This window comes from Plectropomus leopardus, chromosome 23 (genome assembly GCF_026936395.1).
Source record: "Plectropomus leopardus strain MGB_pleo_1.0 chromosome 23, ASM2693639v1, whole genome shotgun sequence".
NCBI lineage: Eukaryota > Metazoa > Chordata > Actinopteri > Perciformes > Serranidae > Plectropomus > Plectropomus leopardus.
In genome coordinates this window covers 4526668-4546940 of record NC_142198.1, presented here as the reverse complement: position 1 = coordinate 4546940, position 20273 = coordinate 4526668, and the positions used below count along the sequence as shown (strand labels likewise).

The 20273-nt window shown below is 41.7% G+C and overlaps 1 protein-coding gene across 3 annotated transcripts in view; it reads right to left on the bottom strand.

Moving 5' to 3' along the window:
• Positions 1–4841: 4841 nt before the first annotated feature.
• The window catches only part of dock11 (dedicator of cytokinesis 11), a 94374-nt gene continuing 78942 nt past the window's right edge, over positions 4842–20273 (bottom strand). For 2 of the 3 annotated variants that reach the window (XM_042512384.2, XM_042512383.2), the window contains 6 exons: positions 19462–19608; positions 18882–19092; positions 17142–17332; positions 15342–15442; positions 15049–15187; positions 4842–6222 (listed from right to left, as the gene is read on the bottom strand). In XM_042512384.2, the coding sequence (XP_042368318.1) occupies positions 6133–6222; positions 15049–15187; positions 15342–15442; positions 17142–17332; positions 18882–19092; positions 19462–19608 (879 nt within the window). In that variant the 3' untranslated portion in view covers positions 4842–6132. Of the gene's footprint in view, positions 6223–12985; positions 13002–15048; positions 15188–15341; positions 15443–17141; positions 17333–18881; positions 19093–19461; positions 19609–20273 lie in introns of all 3 variants that reach the window. The other variant, XM_088073953.1, reaches the window with a different exon arrangement.

Sequence of the window (20273 nt, the reverse complement as noted above, 5' to 3'; positions counted from 1 at the left end):
CCTACCTGCCTTCTGTCCCTGACCAAGTGCTCTGTTTCGGCGTTTCGGAATCCTGACTGCTCCACTGGTAACGTCTCCTCTGCCTGGCTTCGACAACCCTTCTGCTCTCTCCTCATCGGTGCTGCTGCCTTCGCGGACTGCTTCCCTGGTTACGGAACTCCTGCCTTTTGTCTCCAAATGCCCGGTAAAAGGGAGGGCTCAGCAGGAGAGAGGGGCATCCTGCTGAGCCGTTCCCAGAACTCTGCCCCCAACCCTCGCCCTCTGTTCCACGTCCAGCTCATGTTGAAAGAGGGGTCCCACACCCTCGCAACCTTCGTTGACTCTGGGGCCGACGTAAACCTCATCGACAATGAACTCGTCCGTCAGCTGGGGATTGAGCAGGTCCCTCTTCCTCGTTCCGTGCCGGCCCGTGCTCTAGATGGACATCTCCTGGGGACAGTCACTCATCAGACCGTCCCCCTCTCCATGCTCCTGGCAGGTGAACACCATGAGACCATCCAGTTTCACATCCTGGATTCTCCCAACATACCGCTGATCCTTGGATATCCGTGGCTGCGACGCCACAACCCACATATAGACTGGGCCACTGGATCGGTTCTGTCGTGGAGTCCTTCCTGCCAGCAGATATGCCTCCAACAGAAGGTCACGCCCGCACCGTCTGCTAACTCCAGTCCCTCTCCAGACCTCTCCGGGGTGCCCTCTGATAATCATGATTTTTGGGAGGTTTTCAACAAGTCTAGAGCCACTTCTCTACCACCTCATTGACCATATGACTGTGCCATTGGTCTCCTGCCTGGGTCTGTTCCTCCCAAGGGTCGTCTCTACTCGCTGTCCGCACCTGAGAGGGAGGCCATGGATACCTACATCTCCGAGTCCTTGGCTTCAGGTATCATTCGACCCTCATCGTCATCCGCTGGGGCGGGGTTTTTCTCAGACCTTGCATTGATTACAGAGGTCTGAATGACATCACAGTAAAGAACCGCTACCCCCTCCCCCTCATTGCCTCTGCCTTCGAGCTGTTGCAGGGATCCACCATCTTCACCAAACTGGATCTCCACAAAGCTTACCACCTGGTCCGCATTCGAGAGGGGGATGAGTGGAAGACGGCATTCAACACCCCTACAGGACACTATGAATATCTGGTAATGCCGTTTGGACTCACCAACGCCCCAGCCGTTTTCCAGACCCTCATAAATGATGTTCTCAGGGGCATGTTGAACCAGTTTGTTTTCGTCTATCTTGACGATATTTTGATTTTCTCCCAGTCCAAGCAAGAACACATTCATCATGTTCAGAGAGTCCTGCAGCGCCTTTTGGAAAACTCTCTGTTTGTTAAAGCTGAGAAATGTGAGTTTCACACCCCCTCTGTCACCTTCCTGGGGTACATCATCGGCCACAACCGCATGGAAATGGACCTCTCCAAAGTGTCCGCGGTGACCTCCTGGCCGGTACCTGATTCACGCAAGCAGCTGCAGCAGTTCCTGGGGTTCGCCAACTTTTACAGACGTTTCATTCGAGGCTACAGCACCGTGGCCCCCCCTCTCACTGCCCTCACCTCCTCCAAGATCCCGTTCCGCTGGACCATGGCTGCCGAAGAGGCGTTCCAACATCTTAAAGAACGCTTCAGCTCAGCTCCCATCCTACTCATCCCTGACCCGGAGAGGCAGTTCGTGGTGGAGGTTGACGCCTCGGATGTGGGGGTAGGGGCTGTGCTCTCCCAACGCTCGGCAGAGGATGAAAAGTTGCACCCCTGTGCCTTCTTCTCCTGACGTTTGTCCCCAGCTGAGAGAAATTATGACATTGGGAATCGGGAATTGCTAGCAGTGAAACTGGCATTAGAGGAGTGGCGGCACTGGCTGGAGGGTACCAGGGATCCCTTCCTCATCTGGACAGATCATAAGAACCTCGAGTACATCCGCTCTGCCAAAAGGTTGAACTCTCGCCAGGCCCGGTGGGCTCTCTTCTTTGCCCATTTTAACTTCACGCTCTCCTATCGCCCCGGCTCCCGCAATATCAAACCCGATGCCTTGTCCAGACATTTTCTGAGGGGAGAGGAGGACTCTCCCCGCTTGGACAATATTCTTCCCGCCTCCCGTCTCCTGGCCGCCCTCACCTGGGAGATCAAGGAGCGAATTAAGTCGGCACTGGAGGACCAGCCGGGACTCAGCTCATGCCCTCAGGATCGCCTGTTCGTCCCTTGGGAGTTCCGGTCGGAAGTGCTGCAGTGGGCCCACAACTCCCGACTCACCTGTCACCCGGGGATATCACGGACTAAGGAGGTCCTACAGCGGCGGTTCTGGTGGGCCACCCTGGATGAGGACACCAGAGACTTTGTAAACGCCTGTCCCATCTGCAGCCAGAACAAGACCCCTCGCCAAGCCCCTGCCGGCCTCCTAAGACCCCTTCCTATGCCTCATCGTCCGTGGTCCCATATCTCCCTGGACTTTGTTACTGGTCTGCCACTGTCAGGAGGACACACCACCATCCTGACAGTGGTAGATCGATTCAGTAAAATGGCACATTTTGTGCCCCTCCCAAAACTCCCGTCAGCCAAAGAGACTGCTGGGTTGTTGCTGGACCACGTATTTAGACTCCACGGACTCCCCACCGACGTGGTGTCTGATCGTGGACCCCAGTTCACGTCAGCATTCTGGAGGGAGTTTTGCCGCCTCCTGGGAGCGTCCACCAGTCTGTCCTCGGGTTACCATCCCCAATCCAACGGCCAAGCTGAAAGGATGAAGCAGAAGATGGAGACGGCGCTCCGATGCATGGCCTCCACTCATCCTGCCTCCTGGTCCTCGCAGCTCATGTGGGTGGAATATGCGCACAACACCCTGGTCAGCTCTGCCACTGGACTCTCCCCTTTTCAGTGTGCTTACGGCTTCCAGCCCCCTCTGTTTCCCGAACAGGAGAAGGACACTGTGTACCCGTCGGTGGAGGCTTTCATCGTGGTCTGGTCCTGGTTCGCCGATGCCGTGATCTTGCCTTTGGACAACTCCCTTTCACATATGCATGAGACTGTTATCATCTCTATCAACATCAGCATTGAGAGCAATTACTAATTTCACACCTACCATTATTGTAATATGACATGCATCTGTTTCTATTGTTCTGTGCCCCCCCCCTCCCCCCTCTCCCCCCCTCTCTTTCTCTTTCCTTTTTTGCCATGATTGTATTTCACTTGCTATTTACGACATCTATTGCTCGTCTGTCCGTCCTGGAAGAGGGATCCCTCACTATCCTCTACCGCTCTTCCTGAGGTTTCTTCCTCTTTTTTTTCCCCGTTACAGGGGTTCTTTTTGGGGAGTTTTTCCTTGGGTGATGTGAGGGTCTAAGGGCAGAGGGATGTCGTACACTGTAAAGCCCTCTGAGGCAAACCTTGTTTTGTGATAATGGGCTCTATAAATAAAACTGACTTGACTTGACTTTCATCCGGCGCTGCCGCCAAACCTGGTCACAGGCCAGAGCTGCTCTGCTACGGGCCACTGGTCGATATGCGACTCCGCCTGCCTGCCCTCGACTATCCCTGTGCTCAACCGACGACGATCGCTCACCACGTGTTGTCGGCTCGACACGCTACGGGGCTTCCTGCTCTCCAGCTGCAGCAACTGCAAGGTTCGTGTCTTCTTGTGGGATTCCCAGAGACTGTGTTTGGGCTCTCAGCCTGAAGAACGAACTTTCCGCACCACTGACTTTGAGCAGACTTGACTATTATTGTGTTGGTTTTAATAAAGTTTATTACCAACCGTCATCGAGCATCCAAGTACTGCATTTGGGTCCACAACACACCCGTTTCAGTTATTATGCTGTGTACACAAGATAATGATGCTGTGGGACCAAGTTATTATACTATGTACAAAAAATAATCAGTCACACTGTGGGATCAAGTTATTATCTGTGGAAACCATCTATCTTGTGCAGACAAGTTAGCCTGTTGTCTTGTGCACACAGCTTAACAACTTGTTCCCCCATATGTACTCTTATGTTTTGTAATATGCACTTTTTTTCCAAGATGTGAGATAACAAAATTCCTGGGGAAAACATGACAGTTGTCGAGGAAAAATAAATCATCCAGTAGAACCTGTTTTGTATCCAACTGTCTTCATGATCTTGAACACACATGTGGAGGATGACTCACTGTCACTCTTGCTGCCATAGAAAGAGGCAAACATTATCTGATATTCCCATTTTTCAGTTGCATAACAAAGTTAGGGTAGGAATTGGGTTTTTGGTTGAGGGTTCGCGACAGCTACAAGTAAATGAGGTCTTTAATACTTTGAATTTCATATAAGGCCAACAAATGAAGATTTACTCAATTATAAAATACTTCTTTAGGGAACAGCACAGATGATTGAAATCTTAAAGGGGTACTCTAGCAATTTTGTACAGAGTTAGTAATAAAGTTGTGGGGGGGCTCACGAGGGGCAGATTAAAGACAAGAATAGTCAAAAGTAGTGCAGTTGAGGACAAGATAACCTGGCTTTTAGTCCAGTATTATTGGTCAATCTCCAAAAACACTGGATCCCACACTTCCCACAATGCAATTTTTCCTTATGAAACTTCCTGCCTCCTACACGCCCACTTTCACAAATTTCCTCCGCTCTACCAAAAATAAATAAATAAAATGGAAAAAATAAAATAAAAGATTGAATTTATTGATTATTTGCTAAGTTATTTGTGTTTATTTGAATTAGATCTTGTTCGTTTAAGGCATAAATACAAAAATAATAATAAAAAAATAATAATTACAACAAAAATAATGCTAATAACTTTTTGGGGGGCAAGGGGTGCTTTCCTATGGTGCCGGCACTGCTCCAAGGTCTAATCGTCTACAGTCTTGATCGTTTTTCCATGTTTTATTGAAAAATGGCTTTACAAAGTAAGTTTGACAAGCAGCTGCACTTCAGTATACAATGCAATAAAAATGAAAAAAAAAATCTCTCTGCTAGGAGGACTCTGGACCGAACATAAGTCCAAAACATTACATATATAAATACATACATACATACAGTACATACAAACATACAGAATTCACTTTACAGCCTGGCAACAATATATGTACATTTGCTTAAATATTATTCATCTATCTGCTAATTACAGTGTAGCACTTGTGAAATACTGTAGATAACCAGCATGTGATGACGGTTTTATTACTTGAGATAAGGGTGTCTTTTTTTTTTCCGAAGGCAAAGCACAAAGGCACTGGATCTTAACCCAGACATGAGGAACTTTCTTCTAACTGTACTGAAGGAAATATAATCACACGGCTGTGATCAGTGTGTCCTGTTCAAATGTCTAAAAGTGAGAATATCCATGATTGTTCAAAAGCTCTGATAGAATTTGTAATCATTATCTTTCCTGCTTTGACATTACTCATTACCTCTAATACAATCTACAACATTATCACCAAATGATTCTTTATATTTATTATGTAATTGAGCTACTTTTACCTTCTTAAGAGCAGCTTTAATACAACCCTGAGGTCTCTTTTCTTTCGCTTTGGAACACACTGAGAAGGCATTTGCCGTTTAACAAACAGAGCAGTGATTTTGGCCGCCTGCTCCGAAAGTTAGATTTATCTGCTCATCACAACCTGGTAACGTGGCTGGAATGTGCCGCTCGCTAGTAAACCCAGCGGCTCGACTGGAATCCCTTGCTTTTACAGCAGAACCGGTTGGATATATTGCTCACCTGACGTGAAGGCCCGGCCAAACTAAACACTGAATTGTAACTGGAAGATCTTCTAAAAGTGGACTCGAGTGGTAAAAATGAATCATGGAGGGAGGGTTTTGTCCTGCATAGATCTAAAGGGTGACGATGCAGAGAGAGGACAAGAGGGGGACTTTTACTTTTTTTTAGTACAGTTTCTCCATCAAAAGAGACATCAGTCCCGCAGTTTATCGCAAAGGCAGAAAAAAAGTGCAACCTAGCAAGACTCAGCGCAACGCCTAAACCCGACATGCTGACGTTTAGTTGGCGTTGCTGCGATACATTCTCCGAAATACTGCTACTGTGGTTTGAATGTTACATCCAACTGCTCTGCTGCCACCTCTCATCCCTGACCGCCATCCAGCTCGGGTCCTTGAGGGCGAAGTTACGCACAAAGGGCAGTAGAGGCGGAGGAGAGGGATGTCAGCCCAGGTTGCTGGATGTCCCGCTGATGGCGCGAAACACGTGGAGGGAGTTTTGTATCAGCGAGCGCATCATATCCTCCTGGTAGATCTGAGGAGGAAGCAAAAACACAGAGTTAATACATAAAGGCAGAGGTGACACACACAAGACTGCATGGGCTGATGGGATGTGACACACTATGAGATGTGGTGTACAGTGAGTGACAGAACGGTGAAAAATGATGATGTGTATACCAAAAAATACATAAAACGCAGGTTAAATACCAGGTTTTACCAAACACAAAGATCTATTATTCATCTGTTTTTATCCCCCTATCTTTGATTTATCCCCACTGATTTGACGTCGTCTTGTTATATCACTTCTTTTATTATTTTTACCGTCTTCTGTTATCGTCTTGCGTTTATTCTTACATTTTCTAAAATATTTTTTTCATTTAGTACTATAACTGTTTGTTTTGTGATCTGCCTGTTTCATCACTTTTATGTCTTTTATTTGCTTTATTTTTGTTGAGCTTTTGTTTCTGCATTTGGTTCTTGTCTTTTTGTTTGACTTGACCTTTCTCTGTTTGGTACATTTGTTGATGTTTACTTTTATTATTTCCTGACTTCCTGCCTTTTTATAAACAACTGTTTTTAAAGGTGCTACATGAACAATAAGTTATTATTATATTAATAATAATTATTATTATTATCCTGACTGGGCCTGGCAGGAACCCAGGTTTGCGCAAATGTACCAATTTGATGAAACAGGTAGTTCTTCTGCATGCATAGCCGTGTTTTAACCCTTAGGGGCTGTTTGGCAAATTTTACGCGCTTTTCAATCTTCATGGCTGACTTCAGGCATATGGCATAAATTTTGGCAAGATTGTGTATTTTTGTTTCCCACCTGATGATGTCATTTTTTACCATAATTTGCATATGGATAAAATACATGCTATTTCCACTAGGTGCACTGTCACAATCAATGTTGCTGCAAATCACTGACATATCCCAGACTGTGTTCATCAAAAAAACAGACAAACAAACAACAACAACTTTGCATGTAGTATATTGAAAATAATCTAATTACCTGTGTTTTTTCATCTGAAAACACATTTGACATCTGACATTTAAAGGGTTAAAATTCTAAAAAGTAATGAATATTTTATATTTATAATTAGTACCGATGTTGGTTGAAAAAAATTAACTCAGTGGAAGTAAAAAATAATATTAATGTATATATTTTTTTAAAGCATGATCTTTAAAAAAACACATTTTTATCCAGGAGATCACTGTCTGCTTTACCTTGTTAATATGGACTTAAAAATTGTACTGCAGTGCAAAATAATTGAACTGAAAACATGCGATGAAAAAAATGTGATGAGCCATTGAAATTCTGCGATTAATCGTGATTTAAAAAATTCATAATTTGACAGCCCTATTAACAAAGCAAAGTACATTACTTATGTTCAGTATGTAGTTATTTGAACTGAAACCAAAATCTGTTCCTGCACTTAACTAAGTTTTCGTTGTTTTTTGTTTCCTTAACCAAATCAAACTGTGATCTTCTCACTTTAACCACAGTTGAAACTGTGTCCGTTCATAACAGACTTTGTATTGGCATTTATTTATTCGGGCCCGAGCCCCGAATGGTGCAAGAACCTTATTGTAATTCATGATTGCATATTTACAGGGACAGTTAACATTAATAAAGATTACTGCAGATGTGCCAGTGATTGGCCAAAGGTTCATTTTCAACTGTTGTCCTTGGGCCAGGTGTTAAGCCACTGACACAGAAAGACAAAAAAGCATGCGAATAATTAGAGGCATGAATAAAAACAAGAATATAAAGTAAAGCCAAATGGTTGGCACATGAGGAAGACAATTCTACAGGACAGAACATATGTAAGTAGCCAACAGACAGTACGTGCAACATTTATAACTTGTACAACAAGACATAAAAATGAGTAGTAATGCACATTATGTGCATTAACAAACAAGACAGTTATGTGCAAAAAGACAAAAGCAATAAGCCGACATTGCATAGTCAACACTAAAACAATGACTCCATGCAGCACAAAAGTAAAAACAGGTTGTCAGGACAACATAAACCTGACACGCCTTGCTTTCATGTTACCAGCAAGTTATCTGAACACATTTCACGCATCATGTGTTTCACGTGTTGTTAAGACGTCATATCAATGACACGTAGTTTTTGTGAGACTGTGTTGAAAACAGACATCAAAGTGCCCGCAGAGTATTCACTATGCTGTATTTAAAGTCATGCAACACATGCTATTTTGTTTTTTTTTTCACTGGTGTTTTCTGGGATTCAGAGGTCTGGCTGCAAGTAAGACTCACTGTGTTTACATCTCTTACTAAATAGTTGTATTTACACCAACTAAACAGCAGTTTAGATGTGCAGGCAGCAGAACAGACACGACTTCTGGAACGATCTCCTGAGTCATATATTATTTTTACCTTTTAGTCTGGTGTTCTAACGACACTTAATGTAACCATGCGGGTTTCGGTTGAAAAGCCCAGAGGCAACTCTCTGATCTACCGATGCCAGCATTTGCAGGTGTAACTGCAAACAGCTTGCGTGACATGCCACACTAAACTAAGAATGATCTAATGACATGTTGTTGGTGTACTGTCCTCCTGAGGACAGATTTGTCAAAAAACTGCAACAAAAGTCAAAATCTTGTTTGGCATGTTGGCATCATCCTTAACTCAAATCAAAGGCCACTAAAATAATGAACATGATAAAATATGGTTGTAAGTAGGGCTGTAATAGCTCGAAGTGTCGCTCATAATGTTGACATATTTTAGTTTAAAACATTCAAAAATTTACCCTTTCAACAGAGTGTAAAAAAAGTATGTATTGTAGAGATATTCACTGCTAAACAGCCAGACACAACCGACCCTTCTGCAATAACACGTCCTGGCCTGAGGGGCGATACGTGAGTCACTGTGGCCTCCACTGAGCCGCAGCAGAGGAGAAGACGTTGAGCCGGCCGCAGCATAGAGTCAATGGATACAGCGTACAAGTTGCAGTCTCAGTGAATGAGTTAGTTAGTGTGTAAGAAACACGGCGATGGTAGAAGTTCCGGTAACAACAACCGTTATCTCCATCTAAAGCAGCTCCTGGAAAGACGCAACGCTCCGAGGCAAAGAAAAGACGCGATGCAAGAAGAAGCAAAACTAGAGTAAATATCTGTGTGGCTTTCCAACCCTGGAGACAGCTCTTGGAGAATAAAAAGATGCAGTCTGATGCTGAATTTTCTTTTAGACTGTGGTGTTGCTAAAACTAAGCTCAGTAAGCTAAAAAATAAACTTAACACAAACGTCACACGTGAAGATCAGAAGACGGTAGTCTAAGTTTGAGTGACTGTATTCTTGCTCTGCTGTCGGTTATGAGTTGCTATTATTTATAACTGACTGTAAATTGTCGTACGGACACAGTAGTAGACCGACATTTAAAGGGTGAAATACTGCCCCCCCCTCCCATTCAGTTGGACTGGATGGCTGCAACTTACATAATACACCTTCAAAGTACAAATATGTATTATAAGTGATACATGGCCTGCGACAACTTAAAAATCAAATTTTTCTAGCCAAAGGACATCTATCCATGCCACGCTTTAATAAATAAAGCTCGACTGAGGCTGATGGAGATTAACTGCAGGGTTGTGTGGTGGTGTGGGAAAGTGGAGGGTGGAAACCAGTGATGGAGAGCCAATTCCCACATCTTAATGACTGAGCATTTGTCTTTGTAAAGTTTGTTTGTGTTGGCTTTCTTTACTGCCACAAAAGACAGGATAGTACACACAGTAGTACTACAAAGTTTGTTATTTCTGGTACTCACTGTAACAATTAACGGTAGAAAGAGACTGTTTTGCTTGTTGGGTATCTTGTGGTCTGACTGCCAGTTGTGTGACTGACCACTGCAGAGTGATGTTAAATTGTGTTACTGGAAAATTTGATTCTGTGTTTTTGTTTACATTGGTGTTTCCAGTTTTCTTATTTGTCCGTCCCCACCACCTTTTCGATTTGCACACCTCTCCCTGTATCGTGTATATCTTGATGCACTGCTCACATTCAAATGATTGACAGGACTAGCATTTTTGCAGCAATGCCTGTTTTAGTGTGAATGCAGCCTGAGGGTTAATTCTGCTGTGATTTGGCAAAGATGTGGTTTATAGTGAAACCCTGCCAAGCCTGTCAATAGTCTCTGCTGCAACAGAAACCAGGCCTTGACTCTCTGCATTAACGGTAAAATGAAAAAGGTTAAAAAATTCTGTAACATTACAAGAAGATCTAACCGAGAACCAGAAAAATGTCAAACTCAACTTCTGAAGAAAATCAGCTGTGCCGGGTTACCATCAAGTTATTGGAATCATCACTGTGTTTATGCACAGTTTTATCTAGAATACTCTTGAATATATGATTTAATGGAGGGTAGTGCTAAACACTGTCACATCACATTTGAGGACAGGTGGAAAAATATCCAGCAGGTTATGTTTGATGTACTGAAAAAAGAGCTTCCAAATCTCTGCAAAACTTGGTATACAAGGTTCAACCATAAACGAGACTCGTCCTATTTTGAGATGAGGTGGATTATCTTGGCTTTCTCAACAGCTAAACAGATACTACTGAGGCACTGAGGGAAAACCCGCCCCCATATAAGGAATGGACTACAACAACTGCTCACTTGGCTGCTTATAAGAGGGTGACATACTCTCTATTTAACAAACTTGATCAGTACATGCTTACATGGGGCCTTTTCACTGACTGGCTATATGCAACTTAGGAGTTAATACAGTCCAATCTAATGTAACTGAAAGATGGCTGGGTATAACCTTTAAGAAAACCTTTATAACCTTTTTTTTTCTTTATTGCATATATGATATTTATTTGGGATGGATTTTTGATGTGCATTAATGTGCATTGAAAAAAGCAAACAAACAAAACTGGCTGGCTTTGGCCCTTCTGTGTGGAGTTTATATGCGTGTTGCATGTTCTCCAGCTTCCTTCCATTTGGTGACTTTAAAGGTTCCATATTGTTAAGGACAAATTTCTCTTTTTTTAAATTATAAAGCAAATACAAACGCTATATAAATAGTGGAAAAGTATGAAAATGCTCAATCCACAGAGGAATGTACACAGTCCATATTCACCAACTGTGCCCTCAAACAAGTCATTAGGACTTCTGTGAAGTTGTGATGTCACAACTTTGCTAAAAAAAAAAAAAGAAAGTTGAAACTGCGACTGCAATACTGTTACAGTCATTACGAGCAGCAATGGTGGTGCAAAGACGCAGGGAGTGCAGATGTGTAAGACCCAGATTTTCTGACCAATCAAAGCACACTAGGCTTTTCAGGAGGGAGCCTTCAAGAGTGTTTCGGAAAGAGGGTGAATGGAGGTGAAAACAATGTGAGAAAATGTGTTTTTTGAAGATAAATTGTGTAAACATGTTCTCGCAGACACCCTAAATAGTGTGGGTAAACCTGAAAATTGGCATAATATGGGATCTTTAAGTTGTGTGAATGGTTGTCTGTTTCTATCTGTGATAGTTAGTGTAACCAGCCTCTTGTCCAGTGTTAACTGGGATAGACTCAAGCCCCAATTAATAGTCAGCTGTAATTCTAGGTCTTTCTTCTATTTCAACTTTCTAGTTTTTCTCATTTCTGGATAAGTCTGCAGTTGATAAGTCCACTTCAGTTTATGTCTGACTTGTGGTGGAACAGTAACATCCTGCAATTAATCTACAGCTAATTTAAACAGATTGATACATTCAGCATCCGATCCCTGCAAAACATTAAGTTATTTCATCTCCAGAGGACAGAATTCTTCTTCTAGTCTTACTACTACAAGCACAACTGCATGACTTGACACAAAGACGTGAATGACGGCCGAAACCTGAATGTTTACTTGCCATCATCCTGGTTAGTTTTGGAATGAGGGAGGCAGCAGCAGATCTGTTACCAGGATGTAGTCATTACGTGGGTGGACATGCAAATGTTCCAACCCTATTGGGAAACTACTGTGCATGTAAATCACTGGATTAGTGGCATCTGTAATTTGCATTGTTTTCAAAACCCTCTCTGGTGCCAGGGCTTACCACTATCTACAAAGTAAATACCCTCTTGTGTGTTGCAGTGATCCGACAGGTTTGTCAAAGGAGGATTCAACAGCTGTTAAATGTTAAATGTCTGCCAAAAACATGACAATCTTCCATTTGAATGCATTTTATTTTCGTTTATTTTTTCACTATTTAAATTTATGCTGCATTCACCTGATTTATTCTTGTTTATTCTCCCATGTTTACATTCAAGTTTCCCTCACATTAATTTATTTGAGGTGCCTGCCACAGTTAAAACATCTGCCACCACAGAGCTGGACTGCTCATTAGGAGCGCTATTGGAATATAGATGCCGTACGGTTAATCATTGCACCACACTTTCGAAGTGCAGGGTGCACTCTGGGCACAGATGGAGCAGCAGAATGTCCAGCACATTGAAAGTGAAACTTAACCATTCCTTCTGCTGGGTCTAAACATTTACATTCACTTGCAGTAGCTGCTTCTTTCATCCACTGATCTGATGAGCTCTGAACAGATCGACAGATCAGTTATCCACCCTGTTAGTCACAAACTGCTGCTGAGGAAAAAAAGAACTCAAGGAGAGCTCCGCCTGCGCTGCACTCATGATCCCAAATTTTTTTTACGCAGCTGATTGTATTTCAATTACCTTTGCGTTTAACAGAAAATGTCTGGAAGAAATGAACTGAGGAGGTGCAAATTCAGAATTTATGAGTTTCAAAAGGAACACAAAGACAAACAAAGCCTTAAACACACTTCATGATCACATTACCTGCATTTCCTTAAAGCTTAAGGCGAGCACAGTGGAGAGAAAAGGGGTGTTAGTTTGGTTAGTCAGAGTAGCTAAAGTAGCATCAAATATCAGCAGGCAAGTATTTTCTCTGTGAAAAATGACTGCAACATGATATCACATGCACAAACAAACAAGCTGCTCAGGTCCCGAGGTGGCAGCTCTTCAGTAAATACTGTTGGGAAACAGCTAGTCTTTACGTTACCTACTCACAAGGATTGTAAGAACAGGGACAGATGAGTGGGAATCATCGTTCCAGGAAATGTTTAAGAGGAAATTCAGTTTCCAATTATTCCTGGACTTTAAATGAACACAGCTTCCGGTTGCAACTCATTATGACTCACTCCAAGTCTGATCATGATGTAAGATGATGAGGAATCATGAGGTATTGAGTTCTTCTACTTTTGACTTCCACAAACACATTATAGTGGCAGCAGCAGGGTGCCGTAAACTTCTAGAAACATTAGCCCAAAGTCTTTAGAAAACCAAGCCTGTGTTTATCAAACGTAACGAGCAGGGTTAATGGGGTGACAATAGTTCTCTCTGTGCCGGTAATGTTTTCCCACATAAAAGTGGCTCACTCAGGTTTACTGCTTGTTGCTATTTATATTTATTGCTGCTCAAGGTAATCATGGGTACATTACAATTATGATATCTCATAAAATATAATTACAAAACAGGTTTTCTTTGTGCTTGTAGTTGTGGCTGGAGAAAACATGGCAGTGGACACCACCATTCAAAATATAATAATGATTAATATGTTATTACAGTTTGATTTGACTCAGTTTCCATTGTTTGTAATTTACTGACTCCACATGGCTCACAGTGGATGATAATCTCATTGGCTTGCCTTTTACACAGAGCATGGCTCACCATTAATGCAACACTAATGGGTTTCGGCTATACTGACTGTCACTATAGTAACTTTAAAGATCATCTTAATTGGTAGCCCCGACCATGTTACAAAAAAAAACCAATTCACATAATTTTTCATTTACTGCAATCTATACACACTTTTGTTTTGATTCTATTTGTCAAGATTAGTGGATATCCACTCTCTCCATGGTCTCCAATCACAACATTAAAGGGACTGAAAATGTTTATGTCTATATGTGGGGCCCATCTGGGTAGTAAAATGCTTGAAAAATCGGCCCTATGTGGCCCCATGCCAATTGACCATATGGCTGGTTTTACTCAAGTTGGCCCCACACTGGTTATACCAGGGCCACCTGTGTACTAATGGGTATGGGCCTAAAATGGGCATGGGTGGCTAGTCTGCACTGGGCTATTTTTAATTATTTGGCATTTCAACTTTGCTGTGTTGGTGGTGAAAGCTAACAAATTTGTCCATGTACTAATAAATCTTCTATTTTTCCAAGACTCTTCCTTTTTTGGATTTGGAATCCATGCTGAAGCTGGTTGCCAGGGGGACTAAAAGCTGGCGGCCACTATTGAGGTCCAGCAAAATTTAAAGGAACTTATTACGGCGTTTTATCTACCAAGTCATTATGTCTTGATTTTGTTAGTAGACTATAATTTTCAAAGTATGTATTAACTGAATGTCAAAACTGCCCGAAGGCAGTTTTTATCTTGTTCCAATAATAACTTTTTCTGACAAGACAGTTAACTTGTACACAAAGAATTTCGCCCTTCAGGTTTTAAGGGGCTCTGCAGAATGTGACATAATGACAAGAGATAAATATCAACTTAACCACAACATACTGCAGCACTACAAAAAATAATTTACACTTAGGTATAATCACATCCAACATGCTCCCATGAATAAAATGCACATCTTTTATCACGATTGATGCAGGCTGAATGGTTTTAAAGTGATAATGGGTGAGTGGCAGAATTTTGATTTGCCACACAGGAGGCCCATGTTTGATTTGGAGCAACTTCTCTAACTAAAAAAACATGCCAGAGCAGAAGTACACATCTGAGTATTTAAGGAGAGGGTGTGTGTCTGTGTGTAATAAGGTATGGGGTGTGGTCCAAACAAAGACAATGTCAAACCACCAGAACATTTGATGAAGTAAGATTACCTGCTCGTGGATGATGTCTGAAAGCTCCTTTACCATTTCTTTGAAGTTGGCCTTGAGGCCCTCGTGGTACTCAAACTGGTCCTCTTTGATCAGGCGCTCATTTATGTCCAGAGCCATACTGCAAGCCTGGACAAAACGCCTGCAATTATCATAAGTAGGATGACAAACTTAATTACATACTTCAATGACTACTTATAAAATCACTGACAAACAGCTTTGAAAAGTAAACAAAGTGATTAAGAAATGAGGCAGAGTGAGCAGCTCAGGTATTTAATCACAAGGGAAATGGGTACCTGAAAATGTCCTTCAGGTCTTTGACTTTCTTGTTGCCCGACTGGTTGGATTTACTGTCATCCAAGAATGCTCTGGCATACGCCATGGGACCTGCATTCACCTGCAGCAGAACAAGCCCAGAGGTGTTGAGCATTCCTCGTCTCTGATCAGCGCACAGATACTGATCAGCATCTAACATTTGGGCTGACACTTAAAGGCACAGGTCACCACAAAATCAAAAACAAATATTTTTCCTTTTACCCGTAGTGCTATTTAGCAGCCTGGATTGTTTAGGTGTGAGTTGCCGAGCGTTGGAGATATTGCCTGTAGAGATGTCTGCCTTCTATCCAATATAATGGAACTAGATGGCACTTGGCTTGTGGTGCTCAAAGCGCCAAAAAAATAAGTTAAAACACACAGTTATTAAAGATAATCCACAGACCTTGATGTGGACAGTTTAATGCAGGAACTTTTTCAATTTTCAACCAAACTACACCTGCCAACTGTATCACTGCCAGAAGGAAGTGTGCATCTACTTGTTGATGAGAGACAGCCTGTTACGATGAATACTTCTGTGATAAATGATATTATTGTCGTTTTGAGACCTTTTAATGTCACTAGCATAATAATGCAAGTACACCTTGATTCCCAAGAATATGCAGACATCCCAACTGGAGAGTAAAAAAAATACAATAAAACTTAACAGCCTCAAAGCAAGAACAACTAGACTAAAGTGCAGCTCCTTCCCAGAGGCTGAGGCTTATGATCTCCGTGACCTAAAGTTTGTCCTCTGCACTTTTGCTTCACTGCTGCTTTGTAGTATTCTTTAACTTGCTGCTCATTTTTTAACTGTGTGTTATTTATTATCATTTTTTAGGTTATTTATTACTATTTATTTATAATGTCAATTTTAGCTAATATTATTAAACTGAAACTAAAACTGTAAATGTATGTTACTAAATTAGAGACTTAACGCAAAATTTGGCCAGCAAAAGCAAAATCAAGTGATCTCTCTTGGGACTAACGGACAAGCTTTGCAAAGCTCCGTTAACATAACATGTTACATAATCTGGCCGGTGGAATGCAGACAGCTCCCGGGGACGGACTGCCTGGTTTGCAGGAGGATTTACGAAATGAAAGATGAAGTTGTTTGAACAACTACAAATGACAGACTTTTTGCCTCTTTACAGTGCAGCTGCAGGCTACCCGCAAGCTACACTGTGTCGTCTTTGAAGTGTTTATTTTTCTTTGGACATGGGCAAGTTGACTGGCGTGGCTAAAATATGAAATTCTGATGTAAACAAACACGAACGCAAACAAAACAGGGAATATTCAGGTGAGCTGGCAGTCGATGCTTCCTTTGTGCAATTATTCTGTTGGTAGTTGTAGTTCGGTGAAAAGAAAATAGTTCCTGCATTATCTATTTACAGCAAGGTCTGTGGATTATCTTGAGTAAACAGGTCATGATTTATGGAAATAGACATTGCTGCTGAATTTTTTAAACTTATTTTCACTGGGCGCCACAAGCTGAGTGTCATTTAGTTCCAATATATTAAAGAGAAGGCAGACATCTCTACTCCCAATATCTCCAACCCTCGGGAACTCACACCTAAACAATTCAGATCAATAAATAGCACTTCGGGTAGGAGGAAAAATATGTATTTTTTGATTTGAGGGTGAACTGTCCCTTTAAATACTGACCCCTGCCCAGTTTTACACATTAACTGTCATTCCTGTTTCTTCTTTACACATATTTCATGTCAATTCAAACATGACAAATATAAATCAATGGTTTGTATTTTTCACTGAGCTGCGTTTACCTGCACCGAGACGCAGCCCTGCAGTTTGAGCTGCAGCTGGATCATGTCCACCTCCTGGCTGGAGCATAGTTTTGTCAGCTCCGCTGTCCGCGCCTTCATCTCGTCAATGGCCACGTCCACCGGCTTCAGCTCCACCTGCTTTTCCCCCACCACCTCCACACGCTTCTTCACATACGGAAAGGTGTGGGCAGCTGGAGATAAGAGAGCAGGTAATGCAGGTTAGCTCTTTTATGCAAATATAGTAAAAAACAATAAACGTGACATGCTTCTGTTAGGGGTTATCATGAGGTGACCCCTCTGGTTTTTGTCTTCAAATGTGAAGACAAAAGCACATTGTGTGAATGTTTTTGAAGCTGTGGCAACACTATATTTGTTTTGATGTTGCAAAAAAACATGCGGAAGAATAAGATAAAGTATCTGTTGTTTTTTTTCTTCTCTTTAGCATGTACAGTAAAGCTGTGTGCTGCAATAACTGTGCATCATTATGACAACTACATGTGTTAGGTTATCGAGAAAATCTAACATGGCTTGAGGGTGCTCTTTAATGCTAATGAGATAAGTCAGAGATACTGTATCTAACAGGGTGTGCCTACAGTAACCAGCTGTTCTTATGTTTACTGCAAATGAGGAGGTCACAGCAGTTCACATGTGTTCAGATGGGTGAGCAATCAGTAGTTATTAAAATAAACCAATGCACATCTGCTCTGTTAGAAAAGGTTCAAGTTTTTGTACAAAACATTAAACCTTTGAAACCAGTAGCAACTTTCTTTTTTTTCCTGCTCTCAGAAGTATTTAAATCCTTATCTGAACATGACCAAATTGCAATTCTCTCAAAAACTAAGGAAGACGGCAATGTGCAAGTTGGTAAGAAATGTTCCAGGAATTGCAAGAAATTGGTACACTTAGTATTTATGACATAAGCTCGGGGAAAATGTCAACTGAAAAAAGAAAAAAGCTAGTTGAAAACTGTGTTTTATAATCATAATTTAATATGCAAAATCATGTTACAAAATTATTATACATTTCTAAGCACCTTTTCCAGGCCAGTTCCTTGTTTTTTATGTCCTTTTTTTAATGACTAATTTTCTTGTATTTTTTTTTTTACACATTTTTTGCTTTTTTGGGGGCCATTATTTCTTTCATTGCTCATTGCTTTCTTTCCGTGTTTTTGAAAAAAATCAAGCCAGTTTGCTCAGGATTCGAAGGGTTGACTGACTTCAAATTAATGAGATGGACAGTTGAAGGTTTTGCTGTGTCATCGCTGTGATATGAGTCATCATGATATTGAGATGAATACATTATTAAAGGAATAGCAAGGATATTTTGAAGTGCAGTTATTTGGGGTATTTTTTATATTATCAGTGCATTACACACAGTAGATGTCTGTCTGCACAACCCCAGTTTGGAGAAGTGCCATGAGTGCTGAGTAATGTGCTGCTGTGGGCTGAGGCCAGCAGCCAAATGTATTTAACAACCTGAAGAAAAAAAAAACAATATCCACACTGACAAAAGCTATACTGAGAGTATTTTCACTGCTTTACCATTCTGTCAGACAGTGCTGACTGACATCTGTTGTATGTAATACACTGACTATGGATAAGTACCTTGTACAACCCCACTTCAAAAAAAAAAATGTCCAACTATCCCTTTAATGTAGTGTAGTCTCTCATATGAGATACTTTGTGCCTTTATCGTGTTAAACACAAGGGATTTTTCTGTGAAGGAGTGTGTTTTGCGTACTTGTGAGCACACTCCTCCTCTTGCACTGCTCCTCCACTCCACCGTGCTTTTTGCCTGACAGCGTGTAGGGCGTCTCGAACACAAAGCGGTTGATGTTGTGGCACTTCTCAAAGTCAGTCTTCTTCTCCGGCGCTTCCTTCTCCTCAAAGTACGGCTTGACGAACGTAACCTGGATGTAGGCAAACTTGGTGTCCAGGTCTTTGGCGTTAACCTGTGTGAAATATTTGGAGAGCAGAGCAAGATAACTGAGTGTTAAATTGAAAAAGCCTTGTCTTGTTGAAAGTGCATTGCTAAGGAATAATATAAATATGCGGCCTCATCAACCTCCACTGACTTGTACACAAGCAAAGAAATACAATTTTAACTTGTCAGCTGAGACTTCACAATAAAACTGTGGAAAAGAAACTCAACATTTCCCACATTTTGTTAGACAAATAATATTTTCTAAATAAACACATGAACAGGGTTTCAATGCCAAAGTTCTAATTTTCATTTCTGACTGCCATTCAAAGTCTGAAACCACACATCAAGATACTTTTTCCCAAACTTTTCAAACCTTCTACCTCCTCCATTTATCTACCTTGTTTGAGTCCTGTATTATCCTGACGTTTTCTGGCCCAAACTTCTCCCCGTAGAGCGTCAGCAACCTCTGAGAGATTTCGGACAGGCCGGTGAGTTTGGGCTCTTTGTAAATGTACTCCTTCCCATCCTCCTCCTCGAAGAAGCCCTGGATGAAATACACATGTTCACACAACCCATTTGATTCAGTATTGAGTCTTATAAATGTTTGAGCGTTGTTTTCTGCTGTGTAAAACTTTAACTGCCAGCATCAGATAAAGAAAACTTGATGTGATGTTTTAATATTGCTTTCTGCACAAGTAAGATGCAAAACATCCACCACATCGTGCTTTACTGGCAGAACACATTTGCATGACAACATTTCCTGAATGTGTCTGTTTCCTCCTCACGCCACTGCAGCTATTTGCTTTCATTTGTTACATTCTCTGTTTTGAATCTGCTTGCTGCCATGCTTTGTGAACATAACCTTTGCACAGTGAGAATAGTTATTGTGTTGCACTTGGCTGCTATTACCAGTGTAATTACACTCTGGTAATTTTAGATTTTCAATAATCTGTCCACTTTGTAAAGGTTTTTGATGCATTCTTATGCAATCCACACAAATGGATGGAGACAAGTCAGGTCAGCCATTCTTCATGTGTCATGATGGCCTGGCATTAACTGTGAAATCTAATACCCAGCTTGTGCAGATGGCATCGCATTACATTTGCTTTGCACTCTTTTCATGTATTAAAATAATACTGAACATCCTGCTTTGTGTTTGTGCAGCTGCAGCAACATTACTGGAATTTATCGCCTCAGTCCACCAGAATA